This window comes from Pelobates fuscus, chromosome 10 (genome assembly GCF_036172605.1).
Source record: "Pelobates fuscus isolate aPelFus1 chromosome 10, aPelFus1.pri, whole genome shotgun sequence".
Taxonomy (NCBI): Eukaryota; Metazoa; Chordata; class Amphibia; order Anura; family Pelobatidae; genus Pelobates; species Pelobates fuscus.
The window spans coordinates 25,131,224-25,156,438 of NC_086326.1; the positions used below are offsets into that span (position 1 = coordinate 25,131,224).

Here is a 25,215-nt window from a genome sequence, read left to right on the forward strand (position 1 = left end):
CAATCAGAGTGCTCTTTGTCATTTTACACAGCGTGGGAAAATTCCAAAGAACTTTCCCACGCTGTGTAAAATGACACAGAGCACTGTGATTGGTGGGCTTGGAATCTAACCAATCAGAGTGCTCTGTGTCATTTTACACAGCGTGGGAAAGTTCTTTGGAATTTTCCCACGCTGTGTAAAATGACAAAGAGCACTCTGATTGGCTTAAACCAGCCAATCAGAGTGTTCTTAGCCTAATTGCAGGGCGTGGCAAGGCTTTATAAGCCTTCCCCTGCCCTGCAGAGCTCAGTCTGCGCGGAGCCCTCCATGGGTGAAGATGGATTTTTTTTTTTGCGCTCTTTTTTTTTTTTTTTAAATTGCGTCGGTTCTTATGGCTTTTTATTTGCCCTTTTTTGGGGCTGAAAAAAGAAGATTTTAGAAAAAAAAAGACGTCAAATGGTAAGTTGAATTTTTCTTTACAGGTTAGTTATTTTATTCCCACCTCACTATTTTTTAGGGTGAGGGGGGTAGGTAGGGGGTAACTTCTTTTGGGGTGGGGGGGTGGGTGACTAGGGGCTTGGGGACCCCTAGTCCCCTTTGATTGGGGGGAGGGATTTTTAATTAGGGCCCCCAACCACCACTCAGGGGTGGGGGCTGGGGGGGGGACAGTAGGTCCCCCCCCCTTATTGTTTTTTTTTAGGGCCCCCACCCACCACTCAGGGGTGGGGGCCAGGACAGTAGGTCCCCCCCTCATTATTTTTATGGCCCCCACCCACCGCGCAGGGGTGGGGGCCAGGGGGGGAGGACAGTAGGTCCCCCCTCATTATTTTTATGGCCCCCACCCACGGCGCAGGGGTGGGGGCTGGGGGGAGGACAGTAGGTCCCCCCCTCATTATTTTTATGGCCCCCACCCACCGCGCAGGGGTGGGGGCCGGGGGGAGGACAGTAGGTCCCCCCCCTCATTATTTTTATGGCCCCCACCCACCACGCAGGGGTGGGGGTGACAGTAGGTCCCCCCTATTGTGATTTATGGCCCCCACCCACCGCGTAGGGGTGGGAGTCGGGGGGGAGGACAGTAGGTCCCCCCTCATTATTTTCATGGCCCCCATCCATTGCGCAGGGGTGGGGGCCAGGGGGAGGACAGTAGGCCCCCCCTCATTATTTTTATGGCCCCCACCCACCGCGCAGGGGTGGGGGCGGGGGAAGGACAGTAGGTCCCCCCCCCATTGTGATTTATGGCCCCCACCCACCGCGTAGGGGTGGGGGTTGGGGGGGAGGACAGTAGGTCCCCCCCTCATTATTTTTATGGCCCCCATCCACCCCGCAGGGGTGGGGGCCAGGGGGAGGACAGTAGGTCCCCCCTCATTATTTTTATGGCCCCCATCCACCCCGCAGGGGCGGGGGCCAGGGGGAGGACAGTAGGTCCCCCCTCATTATTTTTATGGCCCCCACCCACCGCGCAGAGGTGGGGGCCGGGGGGAGGACAGTAGGCCCCCCCTCATTTTCATGGCCCCCACCCACCGCGCAGGGGTGGGGGCAGGGGGAGGACAGTGTCTGGGGGGAGTATCTGCTTGTAACATTTATATACACTGGAAAAAAAAATAAAAAAAAATAAATTGGGAAAAAATAAATGAATGCAGCTTCCTAATGTGGATGCTGTCCAGGAGGTGGGAGGGTCTGGGAGGGAGGGTCTGCTGCTGATTGGCTGGAATGTGTCTGCTGAATGTGAGGTACAGGGTCAAAGTTTACTGAATGATGACGAATAGGGGGCTGACCGAACATCGCATATGTTCGCCCGCCGCCGCGAACGCGAACAAGCTATGTTCGCCAGGAACTATTCGCCAGCGAACCGTCCGGGACATCACTATTTCTAAACCCCTGATCTGATCTGGGTGATTTTTGGATATGTTGTTCACACAGATCAGGGCTATCAGAGAATGTACGATGGGGATGTGTTATGTTTTGGGGTACTTATGGGACTTTATAAAATATGTGTGGTTTTTCTGCCTGTGGATAATTAAGTTAATGCATTAACTACCTTAATTATATCACAGGCAGATGGGAGGGATTGTTTACTGTATGTGGGAGTGTCGTACTGTTAATTACTGTTTTCATTGGTTTATGTCCCTTGTGTCCCTGTCCTCCATCAGGTCCAGTGGGTGTGCCTCTGGCCTGAAAAACTGTATAAAAATCCAACCTGTGCCATTAGTCTCAGACCGTCTTACCCTCAAGTCGCAGCCTCGTCTCGTGTTGTAGGGAACTGCTATATCACTACAAGGGATTGCTATGATCATCATACTCCCTTGGATAATCACTAGCTCTTGTAAGAGCTGTTCCTGCTATGCTCTGTGAAGGAGAGAGGTTCACCCACTGGAGCCTGGTCGTAGGTCCAGGGTGGGTAGGAGACGGCAAGACCCCAACCAAGCTGCATTGCTTATGGTGTCTGGTGCGGTGCTGATGGTCCTTGGTGAGCACTAGGAGCATCGATTGATGGAGGGTCCGTCACAATATAAAAATGTTTTATATATAACAAAGCTAAATATCAGTGGACACTACGTATAAAATGTTTCAGTCAAAACTAGGACTTTTCTCAAGCTTGAGATACATCGCGCATTCGTTGTACTGTATGAACTCTGTTGAGTCATTTTGTGTTTATGCATCTACTTTATATTTTGTGTACTTGATACTGAATCACGTAACACTGTATCCTTTCAGTTGTAGGACATCTATCAGCTATCGGTTGTTAAATGCTACAATATTTTAGTACAGTTCATTTCCATAATTATGTTCTGTTATAATATTTTAATGGTTTCATACATAACTTCTTTAATTAGTATGTAAGCGTTTCAAGCTAGTTAATGTACAATATTAAATAAAGAGTCAACCATAAAATCATTTTTAGAGGTTTTGATGTGAGCCTAAAGATTTTATGGTACAGCATACGGATTTCCCATGATGGACTATCTAACCTCCATATAGTATCTGTCTTTACCCCTATCTATGATGGAGAGCCATATCTTAAGAGGTTTATGTTTGGTTTCAAACAGTTAAAGGACCACTCTAGGCACCCAGACCACTTCAGCTTAATGAAGTGGTCTGGGTGCCAGGTCCTTCTAGGGTTAACCCATTTTTTCATAAACATAGCAGTTTCAGAGAAACTGCTATGTTTGTGAATGGGTTAAGCCTTCCCCTATTTCCTCTAGTGGCTGTCTCACTGACAGCCGCTAGAGGCGCTTGCGTGATTCTCACTGTGAAAATCACAGTGAGAGCACGCAAGCGTCCATAGGAAAGCATTATGAATGCTTTCCTATGTGACCGGCTGAATGCGCGCGCAGCTCTTGCCGCGCGTGCGCATTCAGCCGACGGGGAGGAACGGAGGCGGAGAGGAGGAGGAGAGCTCCCCGCCCAGCGCTGGAAAAAGGTAAGTTTTTACCCCTTTCCAGAGCCGGGCGGGAGGGGGTCCCTGAGGGTGGGGGCACCCTCAGGGCACTCTAGTGCCAGGAAAACGAGTATGCTTTCCTGGCACTAGAGTGGTCCTTTAAACAATCTCAATGCAATACCTATGGTATATGTCCGGGGATGCAGTGATACGTGTGCAGGATAATCTACCACCTACTGAGAGGTATTATTTCAAGGTGCTGGCAGTGCTAACAAACAGTTCAGACTTTTAAAATATGAGTCCAGATTGTAGTAATTGGGGTCCATCTTTTCAAGGGACACTCCACTGCCCAACTTAAAATCACTGTTTAGCAGATATACCCCCAATGCATTTTTTAAGTTACGGTATGTATAAAAAAAACCTGCTTGCAATAGCTGCAGATCTCTTTTCTGATCTCTTTGCAAACTGTCCTCTTCTAACCTCGTCCAGACTTTCTCGGTCTGTCTAATTACACACACTTCCCAATGCAGCTCAATGAGAAGTCCTTCCAAGGCAGGTGCTCTGGGTAATTGAGCTAAACAACCAGGAAGTAGCAGGACTGGTTCTCTGACAATCAGTGGAGTGTAGCAAGGTTAATTTATAAATATGCCAGTTTCTATTGAAATCTGAGGACACATTCTTCACGCATAAAGCACGTTGGAAAACTAAAGTGCTTTAGATGTCTGGAGTGTCTTTTTAACTTTCAGATTTAAACTGCTGCCGTTTGGTCTACCTGAAATCAGAATTCGATTTAAGCTCACTTAGCAAAATCGGGCCATTGCTAAATACTAAACAATGTTCAGATGACCCCATACAGCACTGAATGGTTTTGTCCCATTTGGACTTTAGTGAATAGCCCAGATAGTTGGCAGAATTAAGCTATAAAATACAAAAATAAACTTTCAACCAAAGCTAAACCCAGCGGGGTAGAGAGAGAAAGTAAGTTGGGCTAGAGGATGCCTTAACCCCAGTCACGTGACCCTCATACTACGTGAATAGACAGGCAGGTCCACACAAACATACTTGGACAGTAAATGACCATTTAGAAGAGTTCTTCCTAGCTAGTTACTTGGATGTTAACAGAAGGCAGTAGTGGGTGGGCTATAACGTTGAACTAAAACTCGCACATACATACATGTTTCTTACACAGAGAAAGACAAGGGAAGGAAGTAAACCCCTCTCATTAGTCTATAAACTAATTTTGAGGAAAAAAATATCAGGATTGATCATCTAATTAGTTTCAGGCTTGCAACTTATCTGCAGCAACCTCTCGGACGTTGCTCTCTCTTTATTTATAGACAAAATCCACAGGTATTTAAGCCACCTAGTCCATCCCATCAGTGCCTTAGTGTGGTTCTCAGTAGGACTTTAGTTTGTTATGCTTATTTTAACTTCGTTCTTGTCTGCTTGCTTCAGTGTTTTAACCTTAGCTTGTACAAGTAGCCAATCTGGCATTTTTACCATGGCTAGAACTTCTGACCATGACTCGAACACCCCAATCTAAAATTGTTAAAGGGACACAATAGTCACCCAGACCACTTCAGCTCAATTAAGTGCACTGGGTGCCAGGCCCCCCAGGTTTTAACCCTGCAGATGTAAACATACCAGTTTCAGAGAAACTGGTATGGTTACATTGCATGGACATTTACGGGTTAATCCAGCCTCTAGTGGCTGTCTTCCTGAATGCAAAAATCGCATTGAGCACGCAGAGCGTCCATAGGAATGCATTAAGAGATGCTTTCCTATGGGCGTTTTTAATGCGCGTGCGCGGCTCTGGCCGCGCATGCGCATTCGGCTCCACTCGGGAGCTGACGTCGGAGGGGGAGGAGAGGTCACCAGCGCCGAGGGAGTTTTAACCCTTTTAGCCCAGCGGGAGGGGGCCCTGAGGTTGGGGGGACCATAAGGATTATATAGTGTCAGGAAAACTAGTGTTTTCCTGACACTATAGTGATCCTTTAATATTTCTCGGATTGCTTCTTTTCATGCACACTGAAATAGTTCTGTATGAGTTTTAAACAACACATTGAAATAAATAACTTCTAAAGGAATAGAATAAAACACGTTTTTTTTTTGTGTTGTTTTTTTAATAAATGGAAAAAGTTAACTTCCCCGCCAAAGGTAAATCTCAGAAACACAAACCAGAAAACTTGTAAAACGACCTCAGACAGATGGGATATTTTTAGTTTTATCAAAACAACTTAAAATATTGTTCTACTTGGTTGTCAACTAGTCTCACAAAGTGACCCGGTTTTGTAGATTCTCAATTATTAGCGAGGATTTCCTAAAACAGATTCTCTAATTTCAAACCATATGACCCGGGGGAGAAAAATAACTTCACTAACCCTGACATCAGACCCCAAAACACCCATGAGGATCTTAATGATGTAATTTAAGTGTTGCCAAGTTATGTTACTCTTGATCCTGGTGTCATTTTCCATACCCTAAAATCTAAAACACAAGGTATTTAAAAATATATTGAATGACTGTATGGGTGTTAAGTATGGCAGCTATAGGATGCCTGCTGTACAAGCAAATGTGTCAAGTTTAGGTTATGCTTGGTAGCAGTGGGACATCTATTGTATGTACAAAGGTGTTAGATTTAAAATTCCCAGTTTTATAAATGTCTATGAATGTGAACTTTCCCAGCACTATCCTATTACACTGCCGATTCAGAAGCAGCAGGCATCAAAATGGCACATCTGCAATGTTACCTTTTGTAATGGGGCAAAGAAATATCGGCGCAGCTTAAACTATTTTAGGAATTAGTTTTGGCTTAGGTGTTAGAAGACATGCATTTTAAATAAACAATTGGGAGGGAAGATTAGGCTGGTAAAATAAATAAATGGCTCTCACCCATCTTAATTGCAGGTCCTCCAGGATAATTAGGGGAATGGCCAATTTCTCATAAGAGTTTTTGTTGTTGTTGTTAAAATACAGGTTAAATAGATCTGATATATTTCTAACAATGGGTTTAAACCCTAGATGAGTGTTAGATATAAAGGCTTAGGCGTCCTGACTTTAGAACGTTACTCTATACGATTGCTAGGAGGTCTATACGAACAGGATCTTTTCCTGAAAGGCTGCAATTTCAATAGAAGTGACAACTCTCCACTTTTTTTGTGCCACAAATGTCTTGTAAAAGCCAAATCCATTAGATATTGAATTAGGGAAGTATTTGTATTAATTGTGCTTTTGGTGGTGTATGTTAAACATTGGCTTCTGGGTCACATATTAAGAGGAACATGCTTTACCTAGTCCAGGTATAGGCAACCTTCGGCACTCCAGATGTTTTGGACTACCATGATGCTTTGACAGCATTATGGGTGTAAGAGCATTATGGGGGATGTAGTCCAAAACATCTTGAGTGCCGAAGGTTGCCTATCCCTGACTAGTCCTAAATGTGCTCTACGTAGGAACGCACCAGATATTTAAATCAAAAGCATGAGCTTATTACAGCGCTCTGTAGCAGTAACACAGAACCTCCACAGAAAGCACAGACAGGACCAAGTATTGCCTAAGTTAATGGTTGAATGAACAATCCAAACACTTAGAGCATTTTAGTTTGCTGAAGTTCTTTTATGTGTGAAGAATGTGTCCTATTTTTCATTTTACAAAAAGTCTAGATTTCAACAGAAATTGTCACCATTATAAATCAACTTTGTTACCCACTAGCTATCAATCAGACAACCAGTCCTGTTACTTCCTCGTTTGGTTAGCTCAGTGGAGCTAAACTTTAGAACCAGACAATTGCTCAGAGCACCTGCCTTACAATGACTTCTCATTGAGCTGCATTGGAAAGTCTGTGATTGGACCATCATAGAAAGTGTGGGCAGGCTTAGAAGGGGAGGGCTTGCAAAGGCTGTAGAAATTAAAAATGCGACTGTTTTTAGATATGACTGTAATGGAAAAAAATGCAGCAATAAATACATAAATTTTTCCATGGGGTAATATTTACTAAACAGATGATTTTTTGGGGGGTATTTGGGCATACACCTACAGATGCTGGAGATTCAAAAATAAAAATGAATGACAGGCAGATAATAAGTGCTATCAAATTAATGAATGAATCCCCTTTGAATAAAAAATAAAACTTGATAAGTATTTAATATTAATATTAATATGTGGCAAATGAAGGAAATTTGTTCAGATTCACGCCTTACCTGTCTGAGATCGATGAATGCTAGCTGTAGGGTGTCCTCCTGAAATCCTGGTACAGGGTCTGAACTTGCAAACACTACAAATAAAAAAAGATACAGGCTTAGTTTTCACAGGATCACACTGGATAACATCTACAAATATAAACTACATTGTGTTTAAAAAGTTAACTTTCCTGTGAAGTTCCGTAGCTTGTGTGAAGTGCACAGCCTTTCCAGGGACCAGATCCTGACCTTCACACTGTTCAAAATGGAGAGATGTGCATTCCCCAGAAACCCAAATTGCAGGGGGTCTGCATTTACTAAAGTTCTCCGTTATCACGTGCAAATCAGTTGGTGTCTTTTGACTCAAATATCAAGTGGTCAGAAGATACTTGAGGTAGACATCTACTTAGAAAAGACTTCTATAAATTAATAGAAATCTGCACTATTAACACGTTCTTATAAAAGGTAAAATAAATACACAAGATCAAATAATGCGATATACAGAGGTCAACATTTAAAGGGTTATGCCAACCAAACAAAATGGTGTTTTACTAAAACACTGTTCTTGATTGCCGTAAAACCCTTGCTTGCATGGTCCCCACCCTACAAAAGAAAAAAAATAATAAAGGAAAAACTTCTCTGCGACCCAACTTAGAGGCCAAGTTCTCCCTGCAGCATGATCCTGCACTGGTGAGGTGAGGACTGAAGGGGGCTGTGACGCCATTGCTCATCTGTCACAAGCATGATGACGACAGTCCCCAATATGCACAGATATTACATTAGCCGGTCCGTTCTAGGTTTGCTAATGACAATACCATATACAGTTGCAAGAAAAAGTATGTGAACCCTTTGGAATGATATGGATTTCTGCACAAATTGGTCATAAAAAGTGATCTGATCATCATATAAGTCACAACAATAGACAATCACAGTCTGCTTAAACTAATAACACACACAGAATGAAATGTTGCCATGTTTTTATTGAACACACCATGTAAACATTCACAGTGCAGGTGGAAAAAGTATGTGAACCCTTGGATTTAATAACTGGTTGAACCTCCTTTGGCATCAATAACTTCAACCAAACGTTTCCTGTAGTTGCAGATCAGACGTGCACAACGGTCAGGAGTAATTCTTGACCATTCCTCTTTACAGAACTGTTTCAGTTCAGCAATGTTCTTGGGATGTATGGTGTGAATCTCTTTCTTGAGGTCATGCCACAGCATCTCAATCGGGTTGAGGTCAGGACTCTGACTGGGCTACTTCAGAAGGCGTATTTTCTTCTGTTTAAGCCATTCTGTTGTTGATTTACTTCTATGCGTTGGGTCATTGTCCTGTTGCAACACCCATCTTCTGTTGAGCTTCAGCTGGTAGACAGATGGCCTTAAGTTCTCCTGCAAAATGTCTTGATTAACTTGGGAATTCATTTTTCCTTCGATGATAGCAATCCATCCAGGCCCTGATGCAGCAAAGCAGCCCCAAACCATGATGCCCTCACCACCATACTTCACAGTTGGGATGAGGTTTTGATGTTGGTGTGCTGTGCCTCTTTTTCGCCACACATAGTGTTGTGTGTTTCTTCCAAACAACTCAACTTTGGTTTCATCTGTCCACAGAATATTTTGCCAGTACTGCTGTGGAACATGTGCTCTTGTGCAAACTGTAAACGTGCAGCAATGTTTTGTTTGGACAGCAGTGGCTTCCTCTGTGGTATCCTCCCATGAAATCCATTCTTGTTTAGTGTTTTACGTATTGTAGATTCGCTAACAGGGATGTTAGCATTTGCCGGTGACTTGTTTAAGTCTTTAGCTGACACTCTAGGATTCTTCTTCACCTTATTGAGCAGTCTGCGCTGTGCTCTTGCAGTCATCTTTACAGGGCGGCCACTCCTAGGGAGAGTAGCAGCAGTGCTGAACTTTCTCCATTTATAGACAATTTGTCTTACCATGGACTGATGAACAGCAAGGCTTTTGGAGATACTGTTATAACCCATACCAGCTTTATGCAAGTCAACAATTCTTAATCGTAGGTCTTCTGAGAGCTCTTTTGTGCGAGGCATCATTCACATCAGGCAATGCTTCTTATGAAAAGCAAACCCAGAACTGGTGTGTGTTTTTTATAGGGCAGCTGTAACCAACACCTCCAATCTCATCTCATTGATTGTACTCCAGTTGGCTGACATCTCACTCCAATTAGCTCTTGGAGATATCATTAGTCTAGGGGTTCACATACTTTTTCCACCTGCACTGTGAATGTTTACATGGTGTGTTCAATAAAAACATGCCAACATTTCATTCTTTGTGTGTTATTAGTTTAAGCAGACTGTGATTGTCTATTGTTGTGACTTAGATGATGATCAGATCACATTTTATGACCAATTTGTGCAGAAATCCATATCATTCCAAAGGGTTCACATACTTTTTCTTGCAACTGTATATAAATTATGTTCTGCAGCTAGTTTATGTTCTTCAAAAGGATGTATAACAGCATGTGAAGACTGTAATTTCCTGGTAAAATGTGGAAAATCTTTTTCTCCTGTACTTCTTAACAGCAGTTTCCCCTGCGTTACATATTTTTAGGCAGCCGATCATTGAAAAATTAAAGCTTTTCTATTAAGCGATTTATCATGTTTTTTTTTTCTTCAAAATTTCTCTTCACAATTGTTTTTGTTTACTTAAAACAGAGATTTGTAGTGTAAGAACAATGCTGAATCAGATCACACACGTTCCATACACAAACCTCAATTTTTTTAATTTTTCGACCCCATCTCCCCAATTACATTGCATTTTGGAGTGTTTTTCTGTTCGAAGTTCAAAAACAAGCAATATACTATATTCATGAAGAGGCTTATTTTCTGCCTTCAGGGAAATGATTAATGAGGGATTTTGAATGATACTAATTCTTCAGCTGTCAACATATTTTGAACATCTGTTTTTGTTCCAGAATTCACACATTAAGTTCTAGCCCTAGCAGGACAGCAATTAAAGAGAAAGGTGTAAAGCTGGAGTTAGCTTAGCATGCTACCATCAGGTGTAAGCCTGTAAGCATCATAATCCGGGCATTTTGCCGTTCTTTATCTTTTAAAACACAATGTCTAGGGTGGTCTGGAGAAAAAAACGCACCGAATATACTGACAAAAGTGATTGGATGTGCTATAAGTCCAAACATTTTTTATAAATGATATGTTGCTTTTCTTGATCAGTCACTATGGCAACATTAAAGGGATACTATAGTGCTCAGAATACTAAGTTGTACTCTTGGCACTATAGCTCCCTCGCGCCCCGCCCAGCATAGTAAGGGTTAAAAAAAACAAAAACCTTACAGTACTTACCCGATTCCAGCACTGGGTCGGAACTCTTCCCCCACTGACATCACCAAACAGGGGTGATTTATATCCACTAGAGGCAGCCTTAACTCTACAAGGTAATTATTGCAGTTTCTCAGAATCTGCAATTAATTACAATTGCAGGGTTAAGGGGACAGGGACACTGCACCCAGACCACCTCAATGAGATGAAGTGGTCTGGGTGCTCATAGTGTTAACGGGTTAATGCCACCCACTCGCAGTATAAAAGATGGGAAATAAAACTCTGTTTTCCTGACACTATAGTTTCCCTTTAACTGGCTTTCATTTTGTCCTGTCATGTCCAGCTAAGGAAATTCAGGATCTCACTTCCTGGAGTTGCAGTACACACAGCCCTTTTAAAGTTGTACCCCTGAGTTAGTGACCGTGGGTTTGACACAAACTCTCTCTTGAAGGAGATGACAATGGTTTACGGGGCATATATGGAAACTGCTTTTTGTAAAACAAATTTGGTTAAGTTACTGGTGGAACAAGGTTCTGCAGTAGACTATGTCTCTATCCCAGTTTCTAGCATTATATTTGAATTGTATTACAGGATAATATATTCTAATTGTGCCAGCATGTTGTATTAGAGATCCTTACCTTAATCTAGCCTACACAAGACAACACTGTGTTTGCCAAAGTTATAAATTCTAATTTATATTTAATATGTTACAAACTTCTTTCAGCTGGTTGAATGGAGAAACACTATAGTAACGATGGTAGTGTTCTACAAACCAGGGAGAGTCATGGTGCAATGATCAGTAATTCCTCTAAAAACACCTCATTTTTACCAAGAAACACGGAATACAACGAGATTGCAAACATGAAAGGAAAAGAAAGGGGATTGTTTTTCTTGTAGGTAAAGGAGAAGGATCAGTTTCTGGCTAGATTCAATGCACGTGGTGAAAGACTTGCTGTATAACTATTCAGATCCATTAGAAATACCAGCTGCAAAGTGACAAGTCAACACGTTTCTTGGCAAAGGGGTCTGTCTGAGATAACTACTTAACAGCTGCAAGCACCTGAAAATGTACACAGATGAGAAATAAAACACATACCCTCCCCCCACCACCAAACAAATACATTATTTATGGAAAGGTCTTACTATTTATGAAAAGACTTACTGATTTTGCTGAAATTCCAATACATTCAAAAGATACAGAAGTGACAAAAGGGGCAGCTTTATCCCACGTAAGTCCCAAGCGTAGGCAATGGGAAGACCTTCCACAGACAGAACATTTCACTATAGCCATTGGGTGACGCTGCTGATGGGAACAGGCATCATATTGTGTAATAATGGCTATAGCACAAGCACAATATTGAGATCTTGCAGTTTTTGTGGGACTTTCCATATAACCAGTTTTGTAGACCCCTGACGCAATAAATCACAATTCTAGATTCTCAGCCAATCCCGGTCTCCCCAGGACAGGTGTCCAATGGCAGCTAGCCACTCTCCCTGCCGCCCATGTCACACTCCCTGAATCTGACACATGAAAACACTGTTTTGGTTGAAGTAACCTTTAAAGCGGAAAAAAAAAACCAAAAAACATTTCACAGAAAGAATAGCTTATAGCAGACTTGTCGTAAATTAATGCACACACTTAATTTAGTCAGCGTTTATGAAATTTGCGGCCAAATATATGCAAATATGCAAGTATTTGTGTTCTGCCACATCAGTTTCCATAATTGGAAAGCTCTACATCAATGACTTATGGGTATCAGTAAAACCAAAAGTATCTACTAATTTGCTAACAGATTACTAGTGTTGCTCTAGAAAGTGCTAGTCAAATATTGACATGTGACGAGGGTGGTCTCTGTAACAACACTGACCATGAAATCAGGCTGAATTTTTCTTTGGGCTCTTCTTTTACGGGTACAGATAAATGTACAAGTCTTAGGAAGCATAGATTAGGGTTGAACTGTGTCATGGGTGTTTGAGGTTGGGGTTAAACTATGGGATACAAGAGTTGTAAGCATTTGTAAGAGTCTGAGTAAGATATTGTCCTGGGCGTTACAGATGTTTGGCTTAGAGGGTATGCTTGGGAGTGGTGTTATGGAAGTATGGAGGTCAGAATAAAGATAATGCTTTTGGTTAATGAGGATTGTAAAATAGGTGTTATGAAAACAATTGGAGTTTTGGCTAGATTTTACTTTTAGCTAAGAATACCAGAAGATATATTCACACGGTTTGAGTATAATAGGTCATTTTCAATGTTTTATACAATTATGTGATTTCCAATATACTGGGAGTTCTCCTTTAATTATAATGTAGTATGTACACTGGACTCTTAGCCAAATCATTCATTTCAGATTTAAATGAAAATGGTGCGAATAAAAGCAAAACTGAGATTAGAGTCTGAAGTGTAACACAGTCAAAGGCACATCCAAACATATAAAGTACTTCCGATTTTTTTAAGGAGTTATAATACAGCTCTTTGAGAAGTCTTTGATTGGACAGCCGTAGAAAGTCTGTGCTGCAGAGGAAGGTGGGGGCTTGTAGTAGCTGCAGATACTAGATCTGCAGCTATTGCAAGCAAAGATTTCATATACCCATGTAAAACAAATTACATGTAAGATAATTACAATCTGGGGAAAACCGCAAACTACGACGTTCAAAACCAATTGTTTCTAAACCGTTCGCAGTGGAAATTTGTCCAAAAGTTGCCACATAATTATTAAGAATTTATGATATGTGTGCATTTATTTAATACTTAAAAAATCCTGTCCAAAATGAAAGCATCCATTAAGATGGTTAATATTTCTTTTTTTTTATGTACACTTGTAGACGTGTTTGTCGTGTACAATTTGCCTAATATGGTGTTTGGATATTTCTCTTTTTCAAAATTAAAATATTACAGTAAAAATCTGCATTAGACGATAGACAAGAGTTTTACTGTACACAATAAGGAACTATTGTATCGTATCGGTTTTCTAGCTTACCCCAGGGAAGCATTAGTCACATGATCTCTCCTGTACAGATGGTCATGTATATTTAATTCACCACATTAAGGCACACCTGCCCATACTTATACCAACATAATGCCTCACAAGTCATTCAATCAATTCTGCATATTGTGGTTTCTGCCTTACCATTACTTTCACAAATATTTCCTTTCTGTTTGGAACACTGCAAATCTGGTCATCAAGTGACCATTCTATAAAATGGAAATGATTTGTCATCTGCAGTGAATTATTTAACGATTCACTATTAGTGACCCATTTTCTCTGTTTACAGCTTAAAGAGTCTGAATTTAAAATAAGTAACGATCTCAAGTATGGACACAGATCTCTCTACAGTAAAAATGAAAATATTAAAAAAAGAATAGGTGTGGTTCCAAATCTATAACAATTTTTCTGTCTACAGAAAACCAGACAGGCTGTAGCTCCACTGTAGTACAGACCATCCCTAGTACAGACAGACTGTATTCTGCTCAATGTCCCATGACGATCCTTACTGAACTATAGAAACATAGAATGTGATGACAGATAAGATCTGCCCAATTTTCTAAATACTTTCATTAGTCCCGGGCCTTATCTTAAGTCCAGGATAGCCTTATGCCTATCCCATGCATGCTGAAACTCCTTCACGGTGTTTAGAAAATTGGGCTATTCCATGCATCCACTACCCTCTCTGTAAAGTAATACTTCCTGAAATTATTCTGTAGACCTCGGCTGGAAGACTGACAGCAAGGTAAACTAAAATGACTACATGCCCAAGTGACGTGGGGGTTCCCAAAAATATTTAAGAGAAAATCAATTCATATATAAAAAAAAAAAAGGGAAAAACCAGATTCAATGCACAGTATTTGATCAGAGGCTAATAAAGCACCTAGACACTATACCATTGGTTAGCATTACAACTTTGCAAAGACAAAATTTGTTTGGGACAGACCCAACAAGACAATATTAACCAGTTCCAATACAAAATAACAGTTGTGCAGAACAGACCAGAGTAAAACCTACTGATCACACTTTATTAAGTATTGCTTTACAGAAGCAGTATACAGCCAGCGGTATGCAGCTATGCAGAGCCAAGGCTTACTTAACTATATGTCTAAGTTCACTTAATAACATGATGCTGGATTGTATTTAGCATAGCCTTGGGAATACCTACCACCAATTGACATGAAGCTGGTAAACATTGAATAAATCAACGGAAAACGTAACAGGATATCTAGATCAGAGAGCGGTCTTCTTCGTTTAGAGAAAATAAAGACGATTGGTGTGCTGAACAGTCTTCCACCTCGGAACAAGGGGCAATTCTGGAGGGAGAAGTGCCTCCTAGTGCCACTAACTGGTCTTTAAAACAGCCTGTACTCTTTGTTTTATTTTATTTTATTTCTCAAAATGAAAAACTAGTTGGACCAATTGATTGTCTGCTTCCAACTCTTATATTTCTTTGTATTCAAATAAAATGAATGAAAGTTGGTGAATCCACTGAACAGAGATCCAGCTCATAGCCTTTAGCATAATAGAATGTAATAGTCACTACCCTAGGCAGGATATAGAACAAATAACTTGGAAGAAGACATGATTGGCCAATTGGATCCTATCTGCAACTGATTTCTTTCTACAGTTTTTATAAATCTGATTGTGTTAAGTAGGAACCGTCAGCTCTTCTAACTCTTTATGCAACTCAAATAAACACATCACCAGAGGGTCAAACTGCTCTAGCCAAGTTTAAAAGATCTATAATTTTCATCATTTTCAGCCCACTATAGACTGGCTGGGGATCACGGACGTTGTAGTCCAACAACAGATAGCAGGGTGCAGTTGACACCCATGCAAGATGGACAAACTATAGTGTATATAGCATAATTAAAGACTGTACTCTGACAGGCAATGCCCTCCATAAAGAGTTTTATAGGCTATATAGGACATTTATTGCTCCTCTTACCTGCCACTTTAAACGGTTAACGTGATTTGACAAACATGCCAGTTTTTCGATGTATCAGCACGAGACAAATTACTTTAACCACTAAGGTTTAGAAGGACGAAAGACAAACCACAATCGTACAAAAGAAGATATTTGCTGCTCTCGAGAAGAGATGTGCGCAAATTCTGACAGTTAAAACGCAGTAATAATCTGCAAACGATTTACAGATTGCATGGAACACATAAATTCCAAGATCATTTTACAGCAGTTTGGAAACTGGGAAAAAAATGATCATGGTAGTCATTAAAGCTTGCCCGTTAAAATGTAGGATGCAGAGGGATGCACCTCCCCTTCTGTGTCTGTAAAACCTAAAACCTCATTTATCAATACAGTAGGAAGCTACCTGCCATTTGTGAGTTATTTTTACACCCTGAGTGCTAATGGAAATGTCACTGTTGTAGCCATTAATCCCAAAATGTCAAAGGAGAAAGCTGAAGGAGGCCGATGAGTTGGGACATAAATCAGAGTCTGCATAGGATGCTAGGAATGTGTCTGACAGACCTTATGAATGGAACCCTGATCACAAAAAGGCTTCTAAGCACTGCGGTTTCTTTTTGAGAAAACCAGCTCCTTTAAGCTCCAATCTTAATCTGTCATTAAAAGAATCCGGTGTTTTCACTGGTATTATCTTCAGGATTTGTCAGAGCTCTGCGTTCTGGCATCAGGGTTTTAAACAGATCATTTAAAGCTTGGTATTTCTCGAATATAGAGAAACAAATAGCAATTTTTGCCTGTCGTAATCGAGTAAACAAATTCGCAAACAGGTCATCGTACAATCTGTACAGGAGAATTTACGGCTTCACTAAAGTGTTTTTCCTTTAAACATATATGTATATATAGCTGCATTACATAATGGTGACTAATGCATACTGAACAAAAAAATCAGTTTGGCCAAAACAATTCGTCCAGGGGGAAAAAGGATTAATTTGAGTAGTCTGACATCGTCTATGCAAAAATATATAGCAAAACCATTTAGACAAACTATAATGGTGCAAAAATAGTCCAAACAGTGTACTGGATACATAATATTGTATGTGAATATTTTGCACCACACTGAGATCGCATGAGAAAAAGAAAACCAATTAAATAGGAGGAGCAGCAGAAAAAACATCCATCTATATCTATTATCTTGTCGTAGCAGCCAAATTGCAGAAAAGTAAAATCCCAGAAACACATGTAAAAGGGATTCCATTATATGAACCGTATTTACAGTGTGCCCATGCAGCACATTTTGGCTATACACTCTGTGACTGCAATGTTCTGAAATCCTATCTAATGGATTTTGCCGTGTTGATCTGCATTATGTAGTTTGTACAGATTTAATATGCAAAACCCCTGTACGACCATGTTACATGTATCGAGGGACCTAGATAAGTGTCAAACTGTTTGAAAAAAGTTTGACGAGTTACTAGGGGATGACTGCAGCCAGGGCTCTAGTGCCCTATTTTCTTGAAGATCAATGAATACTACAGCTCGATTAGCAATTTCATTGGTAAACAACATTCATACAGGTATATCGGCTAGTTTGGCTAATTAAAAAGCCGATTCAAGTAACAGCCACATGGGGGAATTGTTTAATTGTACAAACATGTACATTTTGTATGTTAGTAATTCGCACATAGCCTGCCACATTGCTACAGTATTGTTATATTACATAAGCAAGTGAGATCTCCTTAGGTAGGTAAACCTTTAAAGGATAGATTAGATGATGCATATTTTAGCCTATCGCATCTGCTGAAAATTCATGCGTCTTCTCTGAACTTAAGGTAAATATTTAATTTGCAATAACAGCCGCACAAGGGGAATCTGCCAGTTTGGCAAAGGAAGAGGCCAGGTAAGTATTTAATTTTAAAAAGCCCAATCTATATATATTTGCAAGCTTTTTAGCCGTGCACAAAATATACATCTAAACACTACAAAATTTTCGTTTTTATAACTGAGAAATCCCTTTAAGCTTATAAGTAAGAGAACAAAGTCATTTAAAACATTATTTTTGATTATCGTAAATTGATATCTTAACTCTTCAAGGGACTGCAAAAAAAAAAAAAAAGTGATTTTTTTTTTTGCAGTGATTGATTTTTTTTCTTTTAATTCCTCTGTTTTTTGGGGGGGACAAATTAGAACAGTTTTTTGTTTTTTTTTAATGAATTTCTACCACTTTTAAAATTTCTTTCTGCTCTTGATTTTAAGAGAACAGTGCAGTATAAATAGAGAATCCCTATGGAAGTTTTTAACCCCTTAAGGACCAAGCTTCTGGAATAAAAGGGAATCATGACATGTCACACATGTCATGTGTCCTTAAGGGGTTAAAGGAGAATTCTGGGCATCATCAAAATGAAGTTATCAAGGTGTCAGGAGGGTCCCTTTAAGTGCAATGTATCGTTTTTACAAGTAAAAACCCAAGTAACCGGATTTCATTAACAACTTCTGTGACACACCAACTGATAGTGGGTGCTGGACAGATCTTTGTGTAAGCAATCAGAGAGCAGGTTTGCACCTACCTAGGTTTTACGCCAATCTCTAATTAAATGGCTTGGGTGATCAAGCAGATGAAAAGCTGCTCAGTGACTTACTCACAGAGTGAATTCCTCTCCTCCAGATTCCATCACTGGGATACATCCAAACATGGACATTCTGTAATTTATTTGTGTAAGTATTTATAAAGTGTTAAATAGTGTCAGAATTAAAGGTCAATGGTCATCTGAAAAGTATTTTTAATACACTATCATCATGTGTTGAAAGTATGTATGTATGTATACATATATATTTTATTTTTATTTTATTTTATTGTTTTAATAGAGAGAGAGAGAGAGAGAGAGAGAGAGAAACTTTTCCTCAAAGGGACACTTTAGCTTAACCCCTTAAGGACCAAACTTCTGGAATAAAAGGGAAACATGACATGTCACACACGTCATGTGTCCTTAAGGAGTTAAAGGGACACTATACTCACCAGATCAACTAGAGCTTAATGTTTTTGTTCTGGTGAGTATAGTCAGACCCTACAGGTGTTTTGCAGTAAACACTGTGTTTTTAGGGAAAGGGCAGTGTTTACATTACAGCCTAGGGATACCTCCAGTGGTCACTCCTCAGATGGCTGCTAGAGGTGCGCCCTGGGGCAGTGCTGCACAGTGTGACTGACATTCAGTGTCTCCACCCTCTGCATGGAGACAATAAATTTTCCTCATAGAGATGGATGTTGCTCAAAAATTTGTTAGAATATTTTCAATTCTATCCATACATAATATTATGAGAGAGCACTATATTATGTTTCCTTTTTCTTGTATGTGTGAACATCGGTGGAGGACAAGTGTATGAACTATATCCCTGGGTGGGGATTATATCATCTTATACCTGAAAATGTGAGCTTTAATACAAAGCTCTACACTTGTGAGTGTACATTTTATATTCTTTGACAATTTATGCACACTGTAGTTATAATATTGCACTTTTGGATTTTACTTTGTCATTTCATGTTCTACAAGACTAACTCGGCCTGCACCTATATCCAATAGTTGGGATAATACCGCTACATGCCACTATTACTGGAGCTTGTACATAAACTCCCCAAAATGTGAGTGATCGTTTAAGCACTTTGTTGTTTGTCACTAACCAAGTATACTAAAAACTACACTATTAGTATTCTTCTCTTTCTCCCTTCTATCACATATACACCTAATGAGGACGGAATAAATTGCAAAAGAACTTAGAAGGACTATATTTTATTGCTCATTTTTTATTTTATTTTTATTTTATTTCATTTTATATATTCTACAGTATCTACTTTTTGTTTTATTTGTTTAATTGTTTTTTCTTTATATTGGCACAACCTGTTGTCTGTATTATAACACCAGAAAGGCTCACTTTGCCATTGAAATTACACAATAAGTGTACTCTGAATTCACTAAACCAGACGTTTCAGAGAAATAATGAAGTAGTTGCAATTTATAAGCCAATATAGCCATAATGGGAAATCCTCCAACTACAGCCAAACATAAACCAAACAATCAAAATAATGATTGTAACATTATTGCATTTAATGCCAAGATTATTTTACTAAAAATCAAATAAATTCATTGATCCAAGTTTCCTCAGCCCTGTGAGTGTGAGAATATTTACTCCAGCTACCTGGATAATGCAGTTGATACTTACATTCACACTGGATAACATCCAAGTTAAATTGCTGAATTGCTCCCATGCTGATTTGCTTCAAGTCACTGTCCAGCAGCATTTGTGTTAAAGATGTTGAGAGATGTTTGCAGGCTGACATGCAGGCAGTTTGGGCCACCTTCCCCTGGAACAAGACCATGGACAACATCAAAAGACGGCACTAACGACATAGGTTATTAGCAGCATGGAGTGTTTGAAACTAAGCATGTGCCTGGCTGCAGATTCTTGACGTTTAATGGAATAGATTTTGGGGCAAATTTAAAGTTGTAAAAACATGTACACAACAAAAACACACTCTAAAAGATGTAGGATTGCTTCTGGGCAAAGTAAATATACATTTATATGCATTGCGAAGGGTAACACACACATACACACGGAGATATAATGCAGAAAAAAACATGGGGATATAAAGTGTGTATTGCAGAGACACTTAATGGAACAGTTTCCTTATATATCATGCTTTGACATTACCTTCTACCTCTTTGTTGTTGACAAGAAATATGATATATATATATATATATAAATGATATGGTATATGTTGTTGGTATGGCTGTATGGTATGGTATAAGTTGTAGGTATGGCTGTATGGTATGGTATAAGTTGTAGGTATGGTATAAGTTGTAGGTATGGCTGTATGGTATGGCATATGTTGTAGATATGGCTGTATGGTATGGTATATGTTGTTGGTATGGCTGTATGGTATGGTATGGTATAATTGTAGATATGGCTGTATGGTATGGTATCAGTTGTAGGTATGGCTGTATGGTATGGTATAATTTGTAGGTATGACTGTATGGTATGGTATATGTTGTTGGTATGGCTGTATGGTATGGTATACTTGTAGGTATGGCATGGTATAAGTTGTAGGTATGGCATAATTTGTAGGTATGGCTGTATGGTATGGTATAATTGTAGGTATGGCTGTATGGTATGGTATAAGTTGTAGGTATGGCTGTATGGTATGGTATAAGTTGTAGGTATGGCTGTATGGTATGGTATAAGTTGTAGGTATGGCTGTATGGTATGGTATAAGTTGTAGGTATGGCTGTATGGTATGGTATAAGTTGTAGGTATGGCTGTATGGTATGGTATATGTTGTTGGTATGGCTGTATGGTATGGTATCAGTTGTAGGTATGGCTATATGGTATGGTATATGTTGTAGGAATGGCTGTATGGTATGGTATAATTGTATATATGGCTGTATGGTATGGTATCAGTTGTAGGTATGGCTGTATGGTATGGTATAATTTGTAGGTATGACTGTATGGTATGGTATATGTTGTTGGTATGGCTGTATGGTATGGTATACGTGTAGGTATGGCATGGTATAAGTTGTAGGTATGGCATAATTTGTAGGTATGGCTGTATGGTATGGTATAAGTTGTAGGTATGGCTGTATGGTATGGTATAAGTTGTAGGTATGGCTGTATGGTATGATATGGTATGGTATAAGTTGTAGGTATGGCTATATGGTATGGTATAAGTTGTAGGTATGGCTGTATGGTATGGTATGGTATAAGTTGTAGGTATGGCTGTATGGTATGGTATAAGTTGTAGGTATGGCTGTATGGTATGGTATAAGTTGTAGGTATGGCTGTATGGTATGGTATGGTATAAGTTGTAGGTATGGCTATATGGTATGGTATAAGTTGTAGGTATGATTGTATAGTATGGTGGTGTTGGTATGTGCTTGCCATTGCAGAAGTGCACAAAACATAGCTAGTTCTTAAACTGAAGATGCATAAACTACTCTTGAAGAAGAATACAAAAAATAGAAATAGACTCCCTTTTTATTTACCTAGATGTAAGTTCAATGTCAGTTTTGTAGGGTTAAACAGATGCCGGTGTCAGGGTAACATTTACTCAATCCTAACCTGTGTGCTGTCCAAAAACATACATTTAAAAGTGAACCTACAGAGATTTGGCTGGAAATTGATATCTATGAGAACTAATTATGTTTACATTTTCTGTACATTGTGGATATGCAGATGTTCAGAGCAGGTGTGAATAATGCAGGTATTTTATTTTACTAGATTTTATGCAGCATATCCACGTTAAATCTGTATGCATATATTCCAGGTCACTAAGGCAAAATCATCTTGTCACAAATCTGAGGCCCTATTCATTGTAATTAGTGTAGGTCATCCGTCATCCACATGAATATGTGCACTTATAAGGAAGCTCCAAAATTAAACTCAAAAACAGTGCTTTGGAAAAAACTGGAAATGGGAAAGTGATGCGCACGGTGTTGACCGCAATGTGCATCCAAATGCTTCTAGTAGGAAAGCATTGAATACAATACTTTTTGCAAGCTGCAAGCTCACGTGACCGTATTTTACTTGGCCATTGTTGACATTCACAGTGTTTTATATTGCAGGGTTAAAATGACATGCCCATGGCACACAGACCGCTTCAATGAGATGAAGTTGTCTGGATGACATCAGTGGTCCTTTAACTGATGGTCAGTCTCTACCATTGGGGGTGAGGAGTTGTGGGGAATTTCTTCTTCCTGTGAGACGTTTTGGGCCATTTTTTCTTACAGAACTTGTTCAACTTGATAAAATATGGAGGTGTCTTTGCAAACACCATGTGCTTCATGCCCTGCCACTGTAATTCATTAGAGTTTGATGACCAATTACAAGAAGCAAATCTTTTATTCCAGATTTACAGAAATTGGCATGTTGCGAGAACCGTCCATTTTTGTTACCATGACTTACCATGGCACAGACGAGCTACAGAGTTTCATAGCATCCTTTGCTCCCACAATCACACTGCTGCTCAGAGTGGAGCCCACCCATGTAATCATTGTGATACAAATAGCCACATATGCTGCACACCTATAAGCATGTTGTTTATAGAAGCAATAACCTACTATGGCAGCTAGTGACTTTGAGATTAGAAACAACCTTTACTTTTAGTACAATATGTACAACCCTGTGTAGTCTGGTTAGCTAAAGCTTACTTGGAAGCTATTGTAAGATTCTTGCCTTCCTGTGACTTCTTTTGACCTTGGTTTCAATTCACTTTGTAGTGGTTTCCTGACCTTGACCTTTGTCGGTGTATATTCACATTCCTGTTTCCCCAAACTTGGTTTGCCCCCACGTGAACAGTTTTCTCCGCCTTGGCATGTTTTATCACTACACATCTTTAAATTCTTCTGTCTTGGGTCACATTGTCCTTTGAGAGCCCAAATGGATTATTGCAAAGTTATAGCCAAAGACACTTCTGCTCGCATAGCAGTAGTTATCAACCTTCACCAAATGTGCTTTATTGCCCAAATACTATTTTTAATATTATTAAATATTACATATTTTACATGGTAGAGATGCCACTGTTTTCAATAGGGCCAAAAGTAAAGGCATTTTTATCTAAATCTGGGGTGTTTATTTAACTTGTGATACTCTGCAAATATACTGGCTATCAAAACCTCAAGAGGAATTCCCTATTTACCTTGCTCAGTTCTGTGTTCTATTTAGATTATATAGTTATTCCCCCCCCCCCCCGCCCCCCGCCCGCATTAACTTTATATATTTTATGATGTTTGGTTTTACTTTTACACAACATAATAGTTATCGAGGACAACTTTTTAATATGACATTCTCCAGAGAACACTCAGAGGATACATTTAGATTCACAAATACACATATCCACTCGCATTAAGAAAAAATAAATGCTAGATTTGAGCAAGCTGCCTTAATCACACAATTTCCACTACTTTTGAATGAGTTATCATAGGGGGTAATTCTTTAAATAGTACAATTTACTGCAAAGATTTATTCCTTAAGCAGTATGTTGTGATGACAAACATCCAATTTGTAAACTTTTGTCAAAACTAGTTGAAAATGATCACTAGCTCTGCTGAGCTGCCCAATTAAAACACATTTTCAAATAACAGCAACATGTAAGACAAAATCCAAACTTTTCAGCATGATGTTGCAACTCCCTGTTTAGTGAATAAACCACCACAGTTTCATTAAAGGGCACTAAAGGTGTAAGGAGAACGTGGCTGTGTGAACATAAATGCATAGAAATCAACTTAATGTGCCCTCAGACTTTACAGAAATCAAATTATTTTATTGCAAGTGCTATTGTACAATTTGCTTAAAATAATGAAATGTATGCCCAATACTGTTACCTGGTACCGTTATATAAAAATAGAATATTACTTTTTCGATTATAAACCAGGCCAAATTCTGAGATATTTAATTAGCTTTTTTTTTTTTAAATACATTTATAGTCAAAAGGATATTTCTAAAAATAAACAAATTTTAATTGTTCAAATCCAAGTCTGGTTTAAAGTAATCGTTAATTTTAATATATATAGTCCCTTTATATACTTGACTGAAGGTGAGCCATAAAAAAAATTAAAATATTTTAAAATACCGTGATTTTTACCTTGAATTTTATTTGAGAGGCTGAAATACATATAAAACTTTAATGTCCATAAAAAAAAAAAACTACTAAGTATAATTTAATTAACTTTAGGCCAGGCCTCAAATTCACTATTGCTTTAAATTTTATATTCAATATAATTTTTCATAGCCGGCTTAATGCTTATATAACACAATTAGATTATTAATAACCACATTTTGTGTATATATAAATATTTAATAAATTATATCTTTCCTTAATATATTTAATTTAAATGGAACTCATATCTAATGTTTGTAATAATCATTGGGTCAATAATTCTAAATATTCTTCAAACGCAATAAAACAATGTTTAGGGAAGAATTACACATTCTGATAGTCGATCACATTTCTATGTCCAAACCGGCCTTTAGTGGGAAGAATCTAGTATAAGAACAGGTGCCATTCTAAAATTAAATATACAGAGAGGTATCTCTGTTCCAAATAGAATATAATTTGTAGGAATAGAGGATGGAGAAGAAGAAGGAAAAAAAAATAGCGAGATCAATGGTCCACACTCCACAGTTCATTTAATTACAATGTAATATGTGGAGAAACCTAATGGCTATGTCATTTTGATTTAATGGAACAACTAGCGCATTTTACTTTAATGTACAACTCCATTAAAAATAGCTCTATCTCCTATTCGTTCTGCAATGATAATGAAATAACAGTACATCCAGACAAATAGCTTGTCAAGAAATATTCCAACAAACAATTTGTTAAAAGAAGAAGAAACGCGAACACCCTAGAGAGTATAAAATTTTTTTAAAAAAAAGCATAATGTAATTAAAACGCAAAGTTTTGAAACACAAAAGAT

The 25,215-nt window shown here is 39.1% G+C and overlaps 1 protein-coding gene across 4 annotated transcripts in view; it reads right to left on the reverse strand.

The window, feature by feature from the left end:
• EXOC6 (exocyst complex component 6) overlaps positions 1–25,215 on the reverse strand; it is a 198,649-nt gene that overhangs the window by 39,375 nt on the left and 134,059 nt on the right. For all 4 annotated transcript variants that reach the window (XM_063435125.1, XM_063435124.1, XM_063435123.1 and 1 more), the window contains 2 exons: positions 19,967–20,108; positions 7,558–7,631 (listed from right to left, as the gene is read on the reverse strand). In XM_063435125.1, coding sequence (XP_063291195.1) covers positions 7,558–7,631; positions 19,967–20,108 — 216 coding nt within the window. The remainder of the gene's footprint in view (positions 1–7,557; positions 7,632–19,966; positions 20,109–25,215) is intronic.